This window comes from Acanthochromis polyacanthus, chromosome 14 (assembly GCF_021347895.1).
Source record: "Acanthochromis polyacanthus isolate Apoly-LR-REF ecotype Palm Island chromosome 14, KAUST_Apoly_ChrSc, whole genome shotgun sequence".
Taxonomy (NCBI): domain Eukaryota; kingdom Metazoa; phylum Chordata; class Actinopteri; family Pomacentridae; genus Acanthochromis; species Acanthochromis polyacanthus.
In genome coordinates, this window is record NC_067126.1 from 5,197,499 (window position 1) to 5,211,579 (window position 14,081).

Genomic DNA, 14,081 nt, shown 5'->3' on the forward strand with positions numbered 1-14,081 from the left:
GCAGTCACTTATTTTAGTCTTTCTTTTGTAAATTCTCCTGTTGTGTTGATTTTACCACCCATAATACCAGTAATCCAGCGGGTGTTGAGTTCCTCAGATGCTGGTGGTGCATGAAAACTCTTGCAGCAGAACATTCGGTGACATTTTAGAGCTCAGAGAGCACAGAGGCAGCAAACACAGCTTCATTGAAACAAAACAAGTTTTATTCGTTAAACAGAATCGGATACAGTAGCACATCACACCAGCCGCAGACACAGAGCTGCAGAGTCCAACAGGACCCTGAACGCACCACCACACCCCTAAAAACCCAGCTCAGCTCTGCGTCGGCAAACTGGGAACCAGCATAAAGTTCAATCTGAGGGGATAAAAACCAGTTAGAACATAAAGGGGAGTCTCACGTTTCAGACGCTGCTGCTGCTTCACACAGCTTATTGATTATCTGTTGAACAAGTGCAGCCGATCAGCTTCATTATTGATTAATCTGCTCGACGTTCAGACCGACGTTCACGTTTCCTGTTTCACCTGAGAACGTGGCACTTCGGAAAACAGCCGATCGGATTAACGATAAATCAGTCGATCGGCTCAAAACTGTTCAGTCAAAGTCTTATAAAAAACCCTGAGTCGGTCGGACAAAGCGAGGTTATTGATCGGCAGCGTAATCAATAATGAAGCTTCTGTAGTTGATGAACGTCAGTGTGATGGGACTGTAATGTCTTGATGATGTCATGATGAGATTAGGAGCACCAGCAGGTATCGGAGACACACGCACACACACACGCACACACGCACGCACGCAGACACACACACGGTTGGTGTGAACGACATAAATTAAAGTTTTCATATAAAATAATCTACAGGATTTTTCATCGACATTAGAAGAATTTTTCTGTGCAGCGTTCATAAAAACTAACTCATGCTGACGTCTCAAACAACATTCATATGTACAAACTGTGCAGGTTTGGCTTCCTGTCTGAGACCCGCCGACACCGAGTCACCTGTTCCTGGCTCCGCACAGGTGAGCGACCAGTTGAATGCCCCGTCAGCCTGAAGGGAGGCGGAGCTAAGCGTCAGGTGTCAGGTTACAGCTATGACACGCAGCGACGTGTTGAAACTGCAGTTTAAAAAGGTCCGAAAACATCTGGACCAGCTGCTGCCGGCAACATCTGGAGGAATAAATTAACGGCGGCCGGCTGATGGATTAAAGTTTGTGAAGCAGTTAAAGCAGAGCGACGAGTGTTTCGCCGTCGCGGCAGAAACAAAAACTACACGTTTCCTGAGACGCTTTAAAATCCACCAAACATCTGAAGCCACCAAACATCTGCAGCCTCGAACATCTGGAGCCTGGAACCCAACGCACACAGGAGAGAATGGAGAAGAAACAAATCTGGTTTCTGACTGTACGTGTCCACATGATCCGATTTTCTCGCACAGAAAGACACCATGTCTGAAAACTGACCTTCCAGGTTGGGTCCGGTAGAAGAATTGGACCAACACGGTTCAAATGTCCTCTTTTATTATGAAAACAGTTCAGTGACGACTGTGAAAGCATTCGAGGAGGGAAATAAGCTGCTAAATCTGTCCTGGTTTTCGTCCAACGACGGCTAGTGTAGACGAAAGTTTCGCGATGTGTCGGACCTCCGCACTATACTTGCATAAAGTAGCTCAAAACGCGCCGCAACAGAAACAGCATTCAATGCGGTGCGTTTCACATTGACAATAAATGGGACGCGCGAAATTGCCGGCTCTAGAGGAGACATACCTTGAGTCCGGTAGAATAGTTATACCAAAGCAGTGGCTCAAACTTCCTCTTTTACTACGAAAACAGTTCAGTGCCAAGTGTTTCTGAAAGCATTTGAAGCCAGAAATAAGCTGCTGGTTCCATCCCGGTTTAGTTCAACGACTAGTTTAGACGAAAGTTTCGCGATGCGTCCGACTTCTGCACTCCACATTGAATTTGCAAATTGTAGAAGTCGGGTCTACTTTATGCAAATGAGCTCTGGTGAGACGAACAACGGAACCAGCATTTAATGCAGTACGTTTCCCACAGGCCATGAATGGGAATTGGGAAATTGCCGAATCGAACCATAACTGATTTAATGAGCCATTCACAGTTTCACTGTACCGACCGTGTGTACTTAGACTTGCATGGCTTAATCTTTGAGACAAGCATATGCTACTGGCAGGATCAACCAGGTAGCCCAGACGGGATGAGCGTGCAGCGCACGCCCGAGCATAGAGCTGCGTGGAGGAGACATACCTTGAGTCCGGTACAAGAGTTGGACCAACATGGCGGCTTAAACTTTCTCTTTTACTACAAAAACAGCTCAGCGACGAGTGTTTCTAAAAGCATTCGAGGCGGGAAATAAGCTGCTGAATCTGTACTTGTTATAGTCGAACGACGGCTAATTCAGACATAAGTTTCGCGATGCATTGGACCTCCGAACTCTGCATTGAATTTGCATAAAGTAGAAGTCGAGGAGCACCGGATCGCAGCTCAAAACGCAAATTGGCAGATCCTGTGGACACACACCATGAATCAACTCAAACAGTTTCGTTTTTGCTTTTCTTCGACCTCGTTTCGCAACAAGAAGCATTAGATTTTTTTCATGTTTCGGATTTCGAACCATCGTTGAATTATTTTCTTTCTTTACATTTTATCTTCTTAATGTGCAAATAAATAAAAACATTTCTAAACTTCGGGTCATGTGTTCGACTCGTCGGTTCTGAGGCTCAGAGTCGGAAGGAACCACAAACAGGGAGGAAGAGGAGGAAACAGAGTGAGGAGGAAAATAAACACAGACATGCTTTAAATATTCACCGCAAACAGGGGAGGCTGTTTCTAATCTTCATATTCTGAGGGACTCCAAACTGTTTAATGATTAGTGTTTTTCTCTTCTTTTTTTCGTGTTACTGATCAGCGGGCCGATTGACTCTGGGTCTTTGGTTTCTGATGGACGATCTTCTCAGACTAAAAACAAGAAACCGATTGTCTTTTTACTCCAAAGGTAAAATTTTAAAATCAGAAATGATCGATGATGGAGGGACACTATCTTTCCAGTTAATCAATAAATAATTCAGCTGATAAAACCTCAGAGAGCAGCTTCTGAGCAGCGACACCTTCAGACGCCTCGATTTGTTCGATTCCTGAACGTAGTTTGCTGCAACAGATCGTCTCAAGACCTCGGAAGACATCGACCGGCAGAGGTTCTCTGACGTTCTACAGACAGAAGGTGTGAAAGCGATTGTCCTGTTAGAGGATGAACTCACAGCTGATCCTGATTTCACCTGTGAACACCTGCTTTCCTCCAACACTGAGAGAACTGATGACTGACGGGCCGCTCTGCTTCGTTTCTTCCACAGTTCAGACATTAGGAGAAGCAACAGGCCTCCCGTCTGGATCAATAACCTGATTATCAGCCTCTGGGCCTCAGGCGATTGATTACAGTACGTGTAGTAATGATCTGTATTTACACAGCAGGGATACAGACATTCTGCTTCTTATTGGCATCATTCAGAGAAAGTCGCCCTTTTTTAAACTGAAGTCTCGTTATCGTACAAAAAGTCTTTTATTCTGGAGTAAATAAAAAACAGGAGGTGATGTCAGAGGGTGGAGTCTGTCCATGGCGTTGTCCTACCGCCATCAGCAGGTCACCTGAGTCTAAAAACCCGCTCCGATTGGTCCTCAGCCTAGTCATAGGCTCGACTCCTTGGGCGGGTAGTCCACGTTGGTTACCATGGTGACCACCGTGACGATCTCCTCGGGCGCCGTAACGTTCGTCTGACGCTGCATCTGAACCACACGCTCCTCCACGCAGCCGGCTGACAGCCGGGCCTCGGCCTCGTGGTCCCAGCACTCCTCGATAGTCTCACACAGAACCACCAGACCCTGGAGAGAGAACCACAGCACGGGCCAGGATGAATAAATAAACAACAAATAAACGACGACAACACGGGCCAGGATGAATAAATAAACAACAAATAAACGACGACAACACGGGCCAGGATGAATAAATAAACAACAAATAAACGACGACAACACGGGCCAGGATGAATAAATAAACAACAAATAAACGACGACAACACGGGCCAGGATGAACAAATAAACAACAAATAAACGACGACAACACGGGCCAGGATGAATAAATAAACAACAAATAAACGACGACAACACGGGCCAGGATGAATAAATAAACAACAAATAAACGACGACAACACGGGCCAGGATGAATAAATAAACAACAAATAAACGACGACAACACGGGCCAGGATGAATAAACAAACAACAAATAAACGACGACAACACGGGCCAGGATGAATAAATAAACAACAAATAAACAATGACAACACGGGCCAGGATGAATAAATAAACAACAAATAAACGACGACAACACGGGCCAGGATGAATAAATAAACAACAAATAAACGACGACAACACGGGCCAGGATGAATAAATAAACAACAAATAAACGACGACAACACGGGCCAGGATGAATAAATAAACAACAAATAAACGACGACAACACGGGCCAGGATGAATAAATAAACAACAAATAAACGACGACAACACGGGCCAGGATGAATAAATAAACAACAAATAAACGACGACAACACGGGCCAGGATGAATAAACAAACAACAAATAAACAACAAAAACATGGGCCAGGATGAATAAATAAACAAATAAACAACGACAACACGGGCCAGGATGAATAAATAAACAACAAATAAACAACGACAACACGGGCCAGGATGAATGAATAAACAACAAGTAAACAACAACAACACAGGCCAGGATGAATGAATAAACAACAAATAAACAACAACACGGGTCAGGATGAATAAATAAACAACAACAACACGGGTCAAGGTGCATGTCCACTATATGTGATTTTCCTGCACGGAAACGCACCGCATCTGAACATTGCACGGCCGCGGGCGGACACTAGTGGACCACAACATTGTCACATGACCGAGCTTTCATCTTGACAGCCCGGCAGGCATGTTGGATAAACACAGCGGCTCGGCCACAAACTTTCCCTTTTATTTCAAAAACACTCCAGTGAAAAGTATTTCTGAAAGCATTTGAGGCAAGAAATAAGGTGTGCAGCAGCTGAATCTGTCCTCGTTTTATTTCACCGACGGCCAGTTTAGATGTTTGAGGACAGTTTCATGATGCGTGGAATCTCCGCACGTCGGAGTCCAGTCTACTGCATGCAAATGAGTAAAATAGCTGGAAACACCCTGCATGGGGCATTCTGGTCCGGTTACGGTGCGTTTCCATCTGCGATCTGGTGTGTTTACCCGGAGAGGGCTGCAGCTCATTTGGGTAAAGCAGACTGGACTTCTACTTTATGCAAATTGGATGCGGCGTGTAGAGATTCCACGCATCGTGAAACTGTCGACCCACTGTTGCTGGAGCACTGTCATGTGACAATTTTGTGGTCCGCTAGTGACCGCCCACCATCCATGCGACTTTCAGATGCGGTGCGTTGCCGTGCACATACAGTGGACACGCGCCTTTATCAAGAGAATAAACAAACACCAAACTAACAACACCACCAGACAGGAAGTCCACTCAGTGCTCTGATAAACAGGGGGAGTGAGACCTCTTCAGTGTTTGATCTGAGAAACGACTAAAATGTAGGTAGACACAGTGGTGCATCATGGGTAATTTAGTGTTGTCAGTGTGCATCATAGGTAATGTAGACAGACATAGTGGTGCATCATTGGTAATGTAGACAGAGTGGTGCATCGTGGGTAATGTAGACAGAGTGGTGCATCATGGGTAATGTGGTGCCACTCACAGAGTGTTTCTGCCAGCACTCCCGGAGGGTCGGTCTCTGCTTCTTGTGGACCACCACCTCCTGCATGTCCTCCAGAGATGGATGTGGACCCACCTCCTCCTCAAACGGCAGTCGGTACTCATCAACCGGACCTGGACAGAGACAGGGAGGACGTCAGAACCCATGGCAGAGACAGAACCGTCTCCATTGGAACCGAGTCTCTTACCATCAGCAGCTTTGCAGCGAGAGGCGAGCTCCCACAGCACCAGGCCCAGAGCGTACATGTCTATCCTCAGGAAGGCGTCCCTCTGGAAGTTGATGGCTCCCTCCAGAACCTCGGGGGCCATGTACCTCCTGGTCCCCACCTGACAACACATCCACAGCTGGGTTAAACATCTGGACCAGGACCAGGTACCAGGACCAGCAGAACATCAGACCCCCTGTTAAACTGCTGACTCCTCCTTTAAAGGCGGAGAAGCTGCAGCTCATCCAACAGCCACCAGCCTCCTTCAAGGTCACAGTGACTCACTCAGGTGAACTCACCTGTCCGTGTGTGTCTCCTGGAGATCTTCCTGCCTCAAACCGGAGAGCGAGGCCGAAGTCTGCGATACAAGCCGTCAGGTTGGACTTCAGCAGGACGTTCTTACTCTTGAAGTCCCTGAAAAGACACACAGAGTGAGACCTCCTGTCTGACAGGACGGCACCTGTTTACTGAATCAGAGCACACCTGTTTACTGAATCAGAGCACACCTGTTTACCTGAATCAGAGCACACCTGTTTACCTGAATCAGAGCACACCTGTTTACTGAATCAGAGCACACCTGTTTACTGAATCAGAGCACACCTGTTTACTGAATCAGAGCACACCTGTTTACCTGCACCTGTGTGTGTTACATGTACCTGTGTTTTTATTACCTACACCTGAGTGTGTGTGTGACGTGTACCTGCACCTGTGTGTATAATCTGTCTGTTACCAACACATTTTAGTTTTTTCTGTACCTGTGTGTGTTATCTCAGTGTAATACATGTACCTGTGTGTATATGTTCTATGTACCTGTGTGCGATGGCAGGCTTGTGTCCGTCCTTGTGTCCAGGTATGTCTTCGTGCAGGTATGCAAGGCCTCTGGACATGGACTGAGCGATGAGACAGAGTTCAGACCAGGACAGGATGTTGGCCTTCAGGTAGTCGCACAGAGAACCCTGAGGACAGACAGCAACCTGAGCTCAGAGGACTTATTCATTATTTCATCACATTTAGAGTCTTTTGATTTTAATCTGAGAATGAGAAGCAAACTGTAAGGCTTCAGATAAAGCCCGTTATAAGGAGCAGTGAGGCTGCAGTTCTCCCTCCGGCCAGCGGGGGTCAGTGTTACCTTCTCGTGGTAGGCGGTGATGAGCCACAGCTGCAGCTCCATGTTGATGCTCCTCTTCTCGGCTCCGAGGAACTGAAGCAGGTTCTCGTGTCTCATCCCGTTCAGGTTGTAGATCTCGTACTCGTTCTGCCATGACTGGCGGTCCTGCGGGGGGCAGACAGGAAGTGACACGTCATGTGACATCAGAACAACCATTAAGGTTTAGAAGACCTTTTAAAGAAAATGTAAATAATCTGACCTGAACGTACAACTAAAATACATCATTACAGCTTCTCATTTCCTTTTTACTCACAGGTGAAACTGTTTAAAGTTTAAAACTCTTCATTTATTTCTAAAATTAGATGAGTGTTTGCTACATTTTTAAATAGATTTGAGAGAAATCATGCAGAATTACAGAAAATGTCACATTAATGTATTTTGATCAGTGTAGAAAATATATAAGCTTTTGTAATACCTATCTATCATTTTATCTATAACGTATTATTGGTAATTTCATCGGTTTTACACGAGAATATTAAAAACCAAAAAGGGAAAAAACATGTCATGTAAAACTGAGGTTGGAAAACGTATTTTAATAGAAAACTGCAGCATTTTTACAGTCTAAGTCTGCTGATGTGATTTCTTATTATCAGACTGCCTTCAAAAACACAGTCTGTTTAGTAAACCAGCGTTTGAATAAAAAAAGAAGCCGTTTAATATTTGGGATTTCTTGTTTTCTCTTGATATAACATCAACAAATCCTGTAGATATTATGTTGTGTGTTTTTATTTTTCTGACAGATATTCTCACATTTTTGCAGTGTTTCATTCACAGAGGTGTCTCTCTTTGTGCTCATTTTCTACCTGTGAACTTTTGGGTCTATGTGTTCATTTTGAGTCTTTTTATGTTTTTTTTTGTGTCTGTCTTTGTAGTAATTTTTGCTTCTATTTAAGATATACACACGTGGACAAAATTGTTGGTACCCCTCAGTTAAAGAAGGAAAAACCCACAATTCTCACTGAAATAACTTGAAACTCACAAAAGTGACAATAAATAAAAATTTATTGAAAATTAAATAATCAAAAACAGCCATTACTTTTGAATTGTTGATTAACATAATTATTAAAAAAAACAAACTAATGAAACAGGCCTGGACAAAAATGATGGTACCTCTATAAAAGATTGAAAACTATTTGACCAGAGTGACATGATTAACTCAGGTGTGTCATTTAATTGACATCACAGGTGTTTCCAAACTCATAATCAGTCAGTCTGCCTATTTAAAGGGAGACAAGTAGTCACCCTGCTGTTTGGTGAAAAGGTGTGTACCACACTGAACATGGACAACAGAAAGCGAAGGAGAGAATTGTCCCAGGACATCCGAAAAAAAATTATAGACAAACATCTTAAAGGTAAAGGCTATAAGACCATCTCTAAACAGCTTGAAGTTCCTGTGACAACAGTGGCTCATATTATTCAGAAGTTCAAGACCCACGGGACAGTAGCCAACCTCCCTGGACGTGGCCGCAAGAGGAAAATTGATGACAAATTGAAGAGACGGATCGTTGGAATTGTATCCAAAGAGCCCAGAGCAACCTCCAAAGAAATTAAAGGTGAACTCCAAGGCCAAGGTACATCAGTGTCAGATCGCACCATTCGTCGTTGTTTGAGCCAAAGCGGACTTCATGGGAGACGACCAAGGAGGACACCACTGCTGAAAAAAACTCATAAAAAAGCCAGACTGGAATTTGCAAAAATGCATGTTGACAAGCCACAAAGCTTCTGGGAGAATGTCCTTTGGACAGATGAGACCAAACTGGAGCTTTTTGGTAAGGCACATCAACTCTATGTTCATAGACTCAAAAACCAAGCATACGAAGAAAAGAACACTGTCCCTACGGTGAAACATGGAGGAGGCTCAGTAATGTTTTGGGGCTGCTTTGCTGCATCTGGCACAGGGTGTCTTGAAAGTGTGCAAGGTACCATGAAATCTGAAGACTATCAAGGCATTCTGGAGAGAAATGTGCTGCCTAGTGTCAGAAAGCTTGGTCTCAGTCGCAGGTCATGGGTCTTCCAACAGGACAACCATCCAAAACACACAGCCAAAAACACCCAAGAATGGCTGAGAGAAAAGCGTTGGACTATTCTAAAGTGGCCTTCTATGAGCCCAGATCTGAATCCCATTGAACATATGTGGAAGGAGCTGAAACATGCCATTTGGAGAAGACACCCATCAAACCTGAGACAACTGGAGCTGTTTGCTCATGAGGAGTGGGCCAAAATACCTGTTGACAGCTGCAGAACGCTCATTGACAAATACAGAAATCGTTTAATTGCAGTGATTGCCTCAAAAGGTTGTGCAACAAAATATTAAGTTATGGGTACCATCATTTTTGTCCAGCCCTATTTCATTAGTTTGTTTTTTTAAATAATTATGTTAATCAACAATTCAAAAGTGATGGCTGATTTTGATTATTTAATTTTCAATAAATTTTTATTTATTGTTACTTTTGTGAGTTTCAAGTGATTTCAGTGAGAATTGTGGGTTTTTCCTTCTTTAACTGAGGGGTACCAACAATTTTGTCCACGTGTGTATTGAGGATTTTTTTTGTTTTCTCTTTATAGAACTCAGTGAACTGTGACCTGAGGGACGTTTTAACCCTTTATTTGTATGTTTTTACTACTGACTGTAAAGTTTCAGTTCACTTTCTGTTCATCGGTTTCTTGTTATTAGTCTACAGTTTACATTTTCTACTTTTGTTATTTTACTTATTTATTTTCAGACACTATTCCTTACATACTTTAAACACTTCGCATTTCGTACCTTTTGCTCTTTTTGATTTGTTTCTTACTACTAACCTCTGTGAAATTGCATATATTACATAAAAGTTTGTTTATTGTTTACTGTACTCTGGCAAAACCATTTCCTCAGACATTAAACTTCATGTCGTCCTGCGGGTCAAAATCGTTTTAAAGTTTGAAAATGTCGGGAAAAAACATATTTTCACAGTGAAACTTCTGACGTCCACATTTTCAACATTTTTGGGAAATTTTTGAAAATTTTTTTGGTGGAAAAAAAGAAATGTTAAATATGTTTCTTTAAGAACATTCACATAAAAATCAACCAAAATCCAGCGAATTTCGCTGGATTTTGGTTGATTTTTATGTGAATGTTCTTAAAGAAAAGATTAGAAGTTTTACTGATATGTATGGAATCACTTTAGATATTTTTAGGATTTTTTTGGAAGATTTTTACTAATTTTTTTGAAAATATTTACAAGAATTTTATTGTCAAATTTGGGGATTTTTTTAAAGCACATTTTTAAGGGAAACTTTGAGGGAATTATTGGCATTTTCTTCCTGAAGGTTTTGCAAATTATCAGAAATTTGGGGATTTTTTTTTTTCTGAATTTTTGGATTTTTTTTTCAGACAAAGAAATATATTTTGGTGCCTGTAAATGAGGACAACAGGAGGGTTAAAACAGCTCTTTACGTAACTGGTGATTTTAAATACACAGAGCAAATACAACAACCTCTTTGTCTGATTTTAAAGTAAATGTCACGTCTTCCTACAAAAACAGGAATGTGTGCGATATTCTGTTCTTCATGACATCGTTACTTTAAGCATTCAGTGGAGTTATTTGAATTTCTACATGTGGAAGAATCTGCAGACCTCACATTGATTTTTTATTGATGTTAAGACATTTTTGCACCGTCACTTTGCTGCTTTAACACTGAAAATCCCTCCACTGTGGGACTAATAGATGATTTTCTCACCTTATAAACAGACTCACAGTGAGAAACATTCATACTTTTTTATTTTTTAGACTCCCTAACTCAGTTGCTGATGCTCTTTTTGCGTTTTAAGCCGTTTCCTATTTATTTTCGGTGGCTACAGGTGCGTGTGGGTGATCGTCTACCTGTATGGGGAAGATCTTGACGGCCACGTATTCGCTGAGCAGCTGAGCCTTCCAGACGTGGCCAAAGCGCCCCCTAGCTTTGACCTCCAGCAGCTGCAGCGGCTTCTGGCCCAGGATGGGTGAAGGCGGCAGGGGTCCCGGGTCCTGCAGGGGAGACAGCAGGAAAACATCTCAAAGTGACCTGCGGCCTGAATCACCTCCTACTGCTGCTGCTTCATCACTCATGCAGCATCATCATCATCAGAGCAGCGACACAAACACCACATCCGTCTGTCCATCCGTGCACAAACACGACACCGGCATTCACCGCAAGGCAAGAGATGGAGAACTGAATTAAAACCACAGCGAGGGCAAAGAAACGTCGGGCTGCGGCGGTGCAAAATGAAAGTCTGGGAGGAGGGAGAAGATGTGATGGAGCATTCCCTGACGTCTGGGGCTTTTGTCTTACCTCGATCATGATATGAAAGGCGTGCTGAGAGGCAGAGAGACAAACACTTTACAGGCGGCAACAGAAAACACAGCAGAGACAGAACAGACTGAGGCTGATCTGAGAGCTTCACCACCACTAAACCTTCATCTGCAGCACCTTTATTTCATTTTATTTACTTAAAGTCCATAGAGGAGGGTCCAGATTTATCACCTTTTAATTTACTTGTACAGCAGAGACACATGAAACTTTAAGGGCTGAAAACACATCTGAGATCTGCATCATATTGAGTAATTACTAAAACATTATTGCCGCCGTGGAAACAGTAAATCTGGTTTCAACTCACACATGGAAGTCACTTAAAGTTACCAAATGTTAATGAACACAGAAACTTCATCTTGTTGAGTCTGAAACTGGAGAAACAACAAAAAATGACGAAAATAACCCCAAGGCTCAAAATTGCCACAAAAATCATGAGAAATCATGAAAAAAATGGCCAAAATTATCACAAGAAGGGTTCAGGCTACTTTTATATCCATCTAGTCTGAAAAATAAATCTGTTTTTTCTACAACAATGTTTGATGATCAGTATTATGGGCTGTATCATAGTTTGAACAGTAAATCTGCAGCAGTTTAATGTCTATAGAGTCCTACAAACAATCACTGGTTCCCTGGATGTGTTTCTGGTTTCTGATAAATCAGCAGAGAAAACTTTAAAAAGCTCTGAGTGAACATTCAAGGACAGTTTTGTGTCTTTTTATGGTGGATTTGTGTGTTTTTGTGCTCATTTTGTGTTTCTTTGTGGTTGTTTTATGTCAAATTGTGATCATTTATGTCTCTTCTGACCAGGACTACCACAGTCCTAATCAGACAGTCCTGACAGTGAAGCACAGAGGAGGGAGTATGATGATATGGAACAGGAGAAAACTGAAAAAAAGTGCATTCTGGGTAAACTTTCTAGGCACATGTGTGACAGGTAATCGGTCAGTAGAAGTTCCAGACAATGAAAGGATCATTTTTTACAAACATCTGACACCAGAATCATCTACTAGACAGAATTATTCTGTCACAAAATCATTCTTTATTTCTGTCTTTAGAATGTGACAATACATTTATTTGTTTTTAACAGAACTCCAAAGTGTTTCTCAGTCCTGAAAATGTAATTTTAGTTCAAATATGTGATCAAACAACAAAGCAATCTGTTCTGATCAGTGAACTTGCAGCTCTACATGTCTGGATCAGAGGGGGGAGGGGCAGATTATCAATCAGTGTGATCAATAACAGCAAACAGCTGTGACCCCTCTCAATAATCCCACAGATCAGTTTAACACCAGGCTCAGAGTGGAGCATCTGAAACCTGCTCTGAACTCATGTTGGTAATGTCAGGCGGATACAGATTCACTTTGAAACCAGGCCAAACCGGTCTAAACCAGTCTAAAACCAAATATAGAACCAGTCCAAATTCAAGTCCAAAAATAGTGTAATAGTGGTTTAAAACAGTCCAAAGTCAAGTCTAAAACCAGTCTAAAATCAAGTCTGGAACCAAGTCTAGAACTAGCCCAAAATCACATATAAAACCAGTCCAATACTTGTCAAAAACTAATTCAAAATCATGTCTAGAACCAGTCCATAATCATAGTTGGATTACATTCATTTTGTTGTTTATTATTTTAGGATAGTATTACTTTTAAATCGACAATTCAGTAAGAAAGGATGTTTTATTTTGCCGACATGTTTTGACGGCATCTGTCGCCTCTACAGAGCGTCATCATGTCAGCAAGGTAAAACATCCTTTCTTACTGAATCGTCGGTTTAAAAGTAACTCTATCCTACAGTCCAAAATCAGTCCTAAATCAAGCCTAGAACCAGTCTAGCACTCGTCAAAAACTAATCCAGAATCAAGTCTAAAATCAGTACTGAAGCTCTCAGATCAGGATCACATCCAGCACATTTGAACCCTGTACAGCAACTACCAGAGTCCAAAAGACACCATCTCCCATAATCCACCACCTGCTGTCCCCCTGCACCAATCAGAGGACAGGCAGCTCACCTGTGTGGGCACCCGGACAGGTGGGTAGGCCAGTTTGTTGTGGCGGTAAATCCAGAAGGACAAGAGGACGATGGCGGTCACGGCCATGATGGGAAGCAGCGAGTACATCAGAGTGGTCACCACCGACGGCCTCTGAGTCACTGGGATGTTGGTCGCTACGGAAACACAGAGCATCTCTGAAGTTACAGGACAAAGTGAACTGTACAGGTATAAAGTCAGAGAAAACACACAAGAAAAGCGGAGCATTTTTATGATAGTGATGCACGTTTACGATGAAGTTGCATATTTAGGGTTATGTTACAACACAATCCCACATATATGATAAGGTCGGATGTTGTCACATGTGTACGATTAAGTCAGTCATATGTTTAAAGTCACATTTTTACAACCATATTATATGCTCACAACAAAGTCGCACATTAACAGTAAATTCACATGTATACGATAAAATTGCATATTTACAATATATTTACAGTTTATGGTAAAGTCATAGTTAAGATAAAGTCGCACGTCTGGGGCAAAGTCGCACGTCTGGGGCAAAGTCGCACGT

The 14,081-nt window shown here is 42.5% G+C and overlaps 1 protein-coding gene across 2 annotated transcripts in view; it reads right to left on the reverse strand.

Moving 5' to 3' along the window:
- Positions 1-181: 181 nt before the first annotated feature.
- Positions 182-14,081, reverse strand: part of acvr2aa (activin A receptor type 2Aa) — a 28,419-nt gene continuing 14,519 nt past the window's right edge. The window contains exons 4-12 of one of the 2 annotated variants that reach the window (XM_022209217.2): positions 13,532-13,686; positions 11,503-11,526; positions 11,055-11,198; positions 7,156-7,299; positions 6,837-6,982; positions 6,326-6,440; positions 6,009-6,147; positions 5,804-5,934; positions 182-3,886 (exon numbers count right to left, since the gene is read on the reverse strand). In XM_022209217.2, the coding sequence (XP_022064909.1) occupies positions 3,692-3,886; positions 5,804-5,934; positions 6,009-6,147; positions 6,326-6,440; positions 6,837-6,982; positions 7,156-7,299; positions 11,055-11,198; positions 11,503-11,526; positions 13,532-13,686 (1,193 nt within the window). In that variant the 3' untranslated portion in view covers positions 182-3,691. The remainder of the gene's footprint in view (positions 3,887-5,803; positions 5,935-6,008; positions 6,148-6,325; positions 6,441-6,836; positions 6,983-7,155; positions 7,300-11,054; positions 11,199-11,502; positions 11,527-13,531; positions 13,687-14,081) is intronic. The other variant, XM_022209218.2, reaches the window with a different exon arrangement.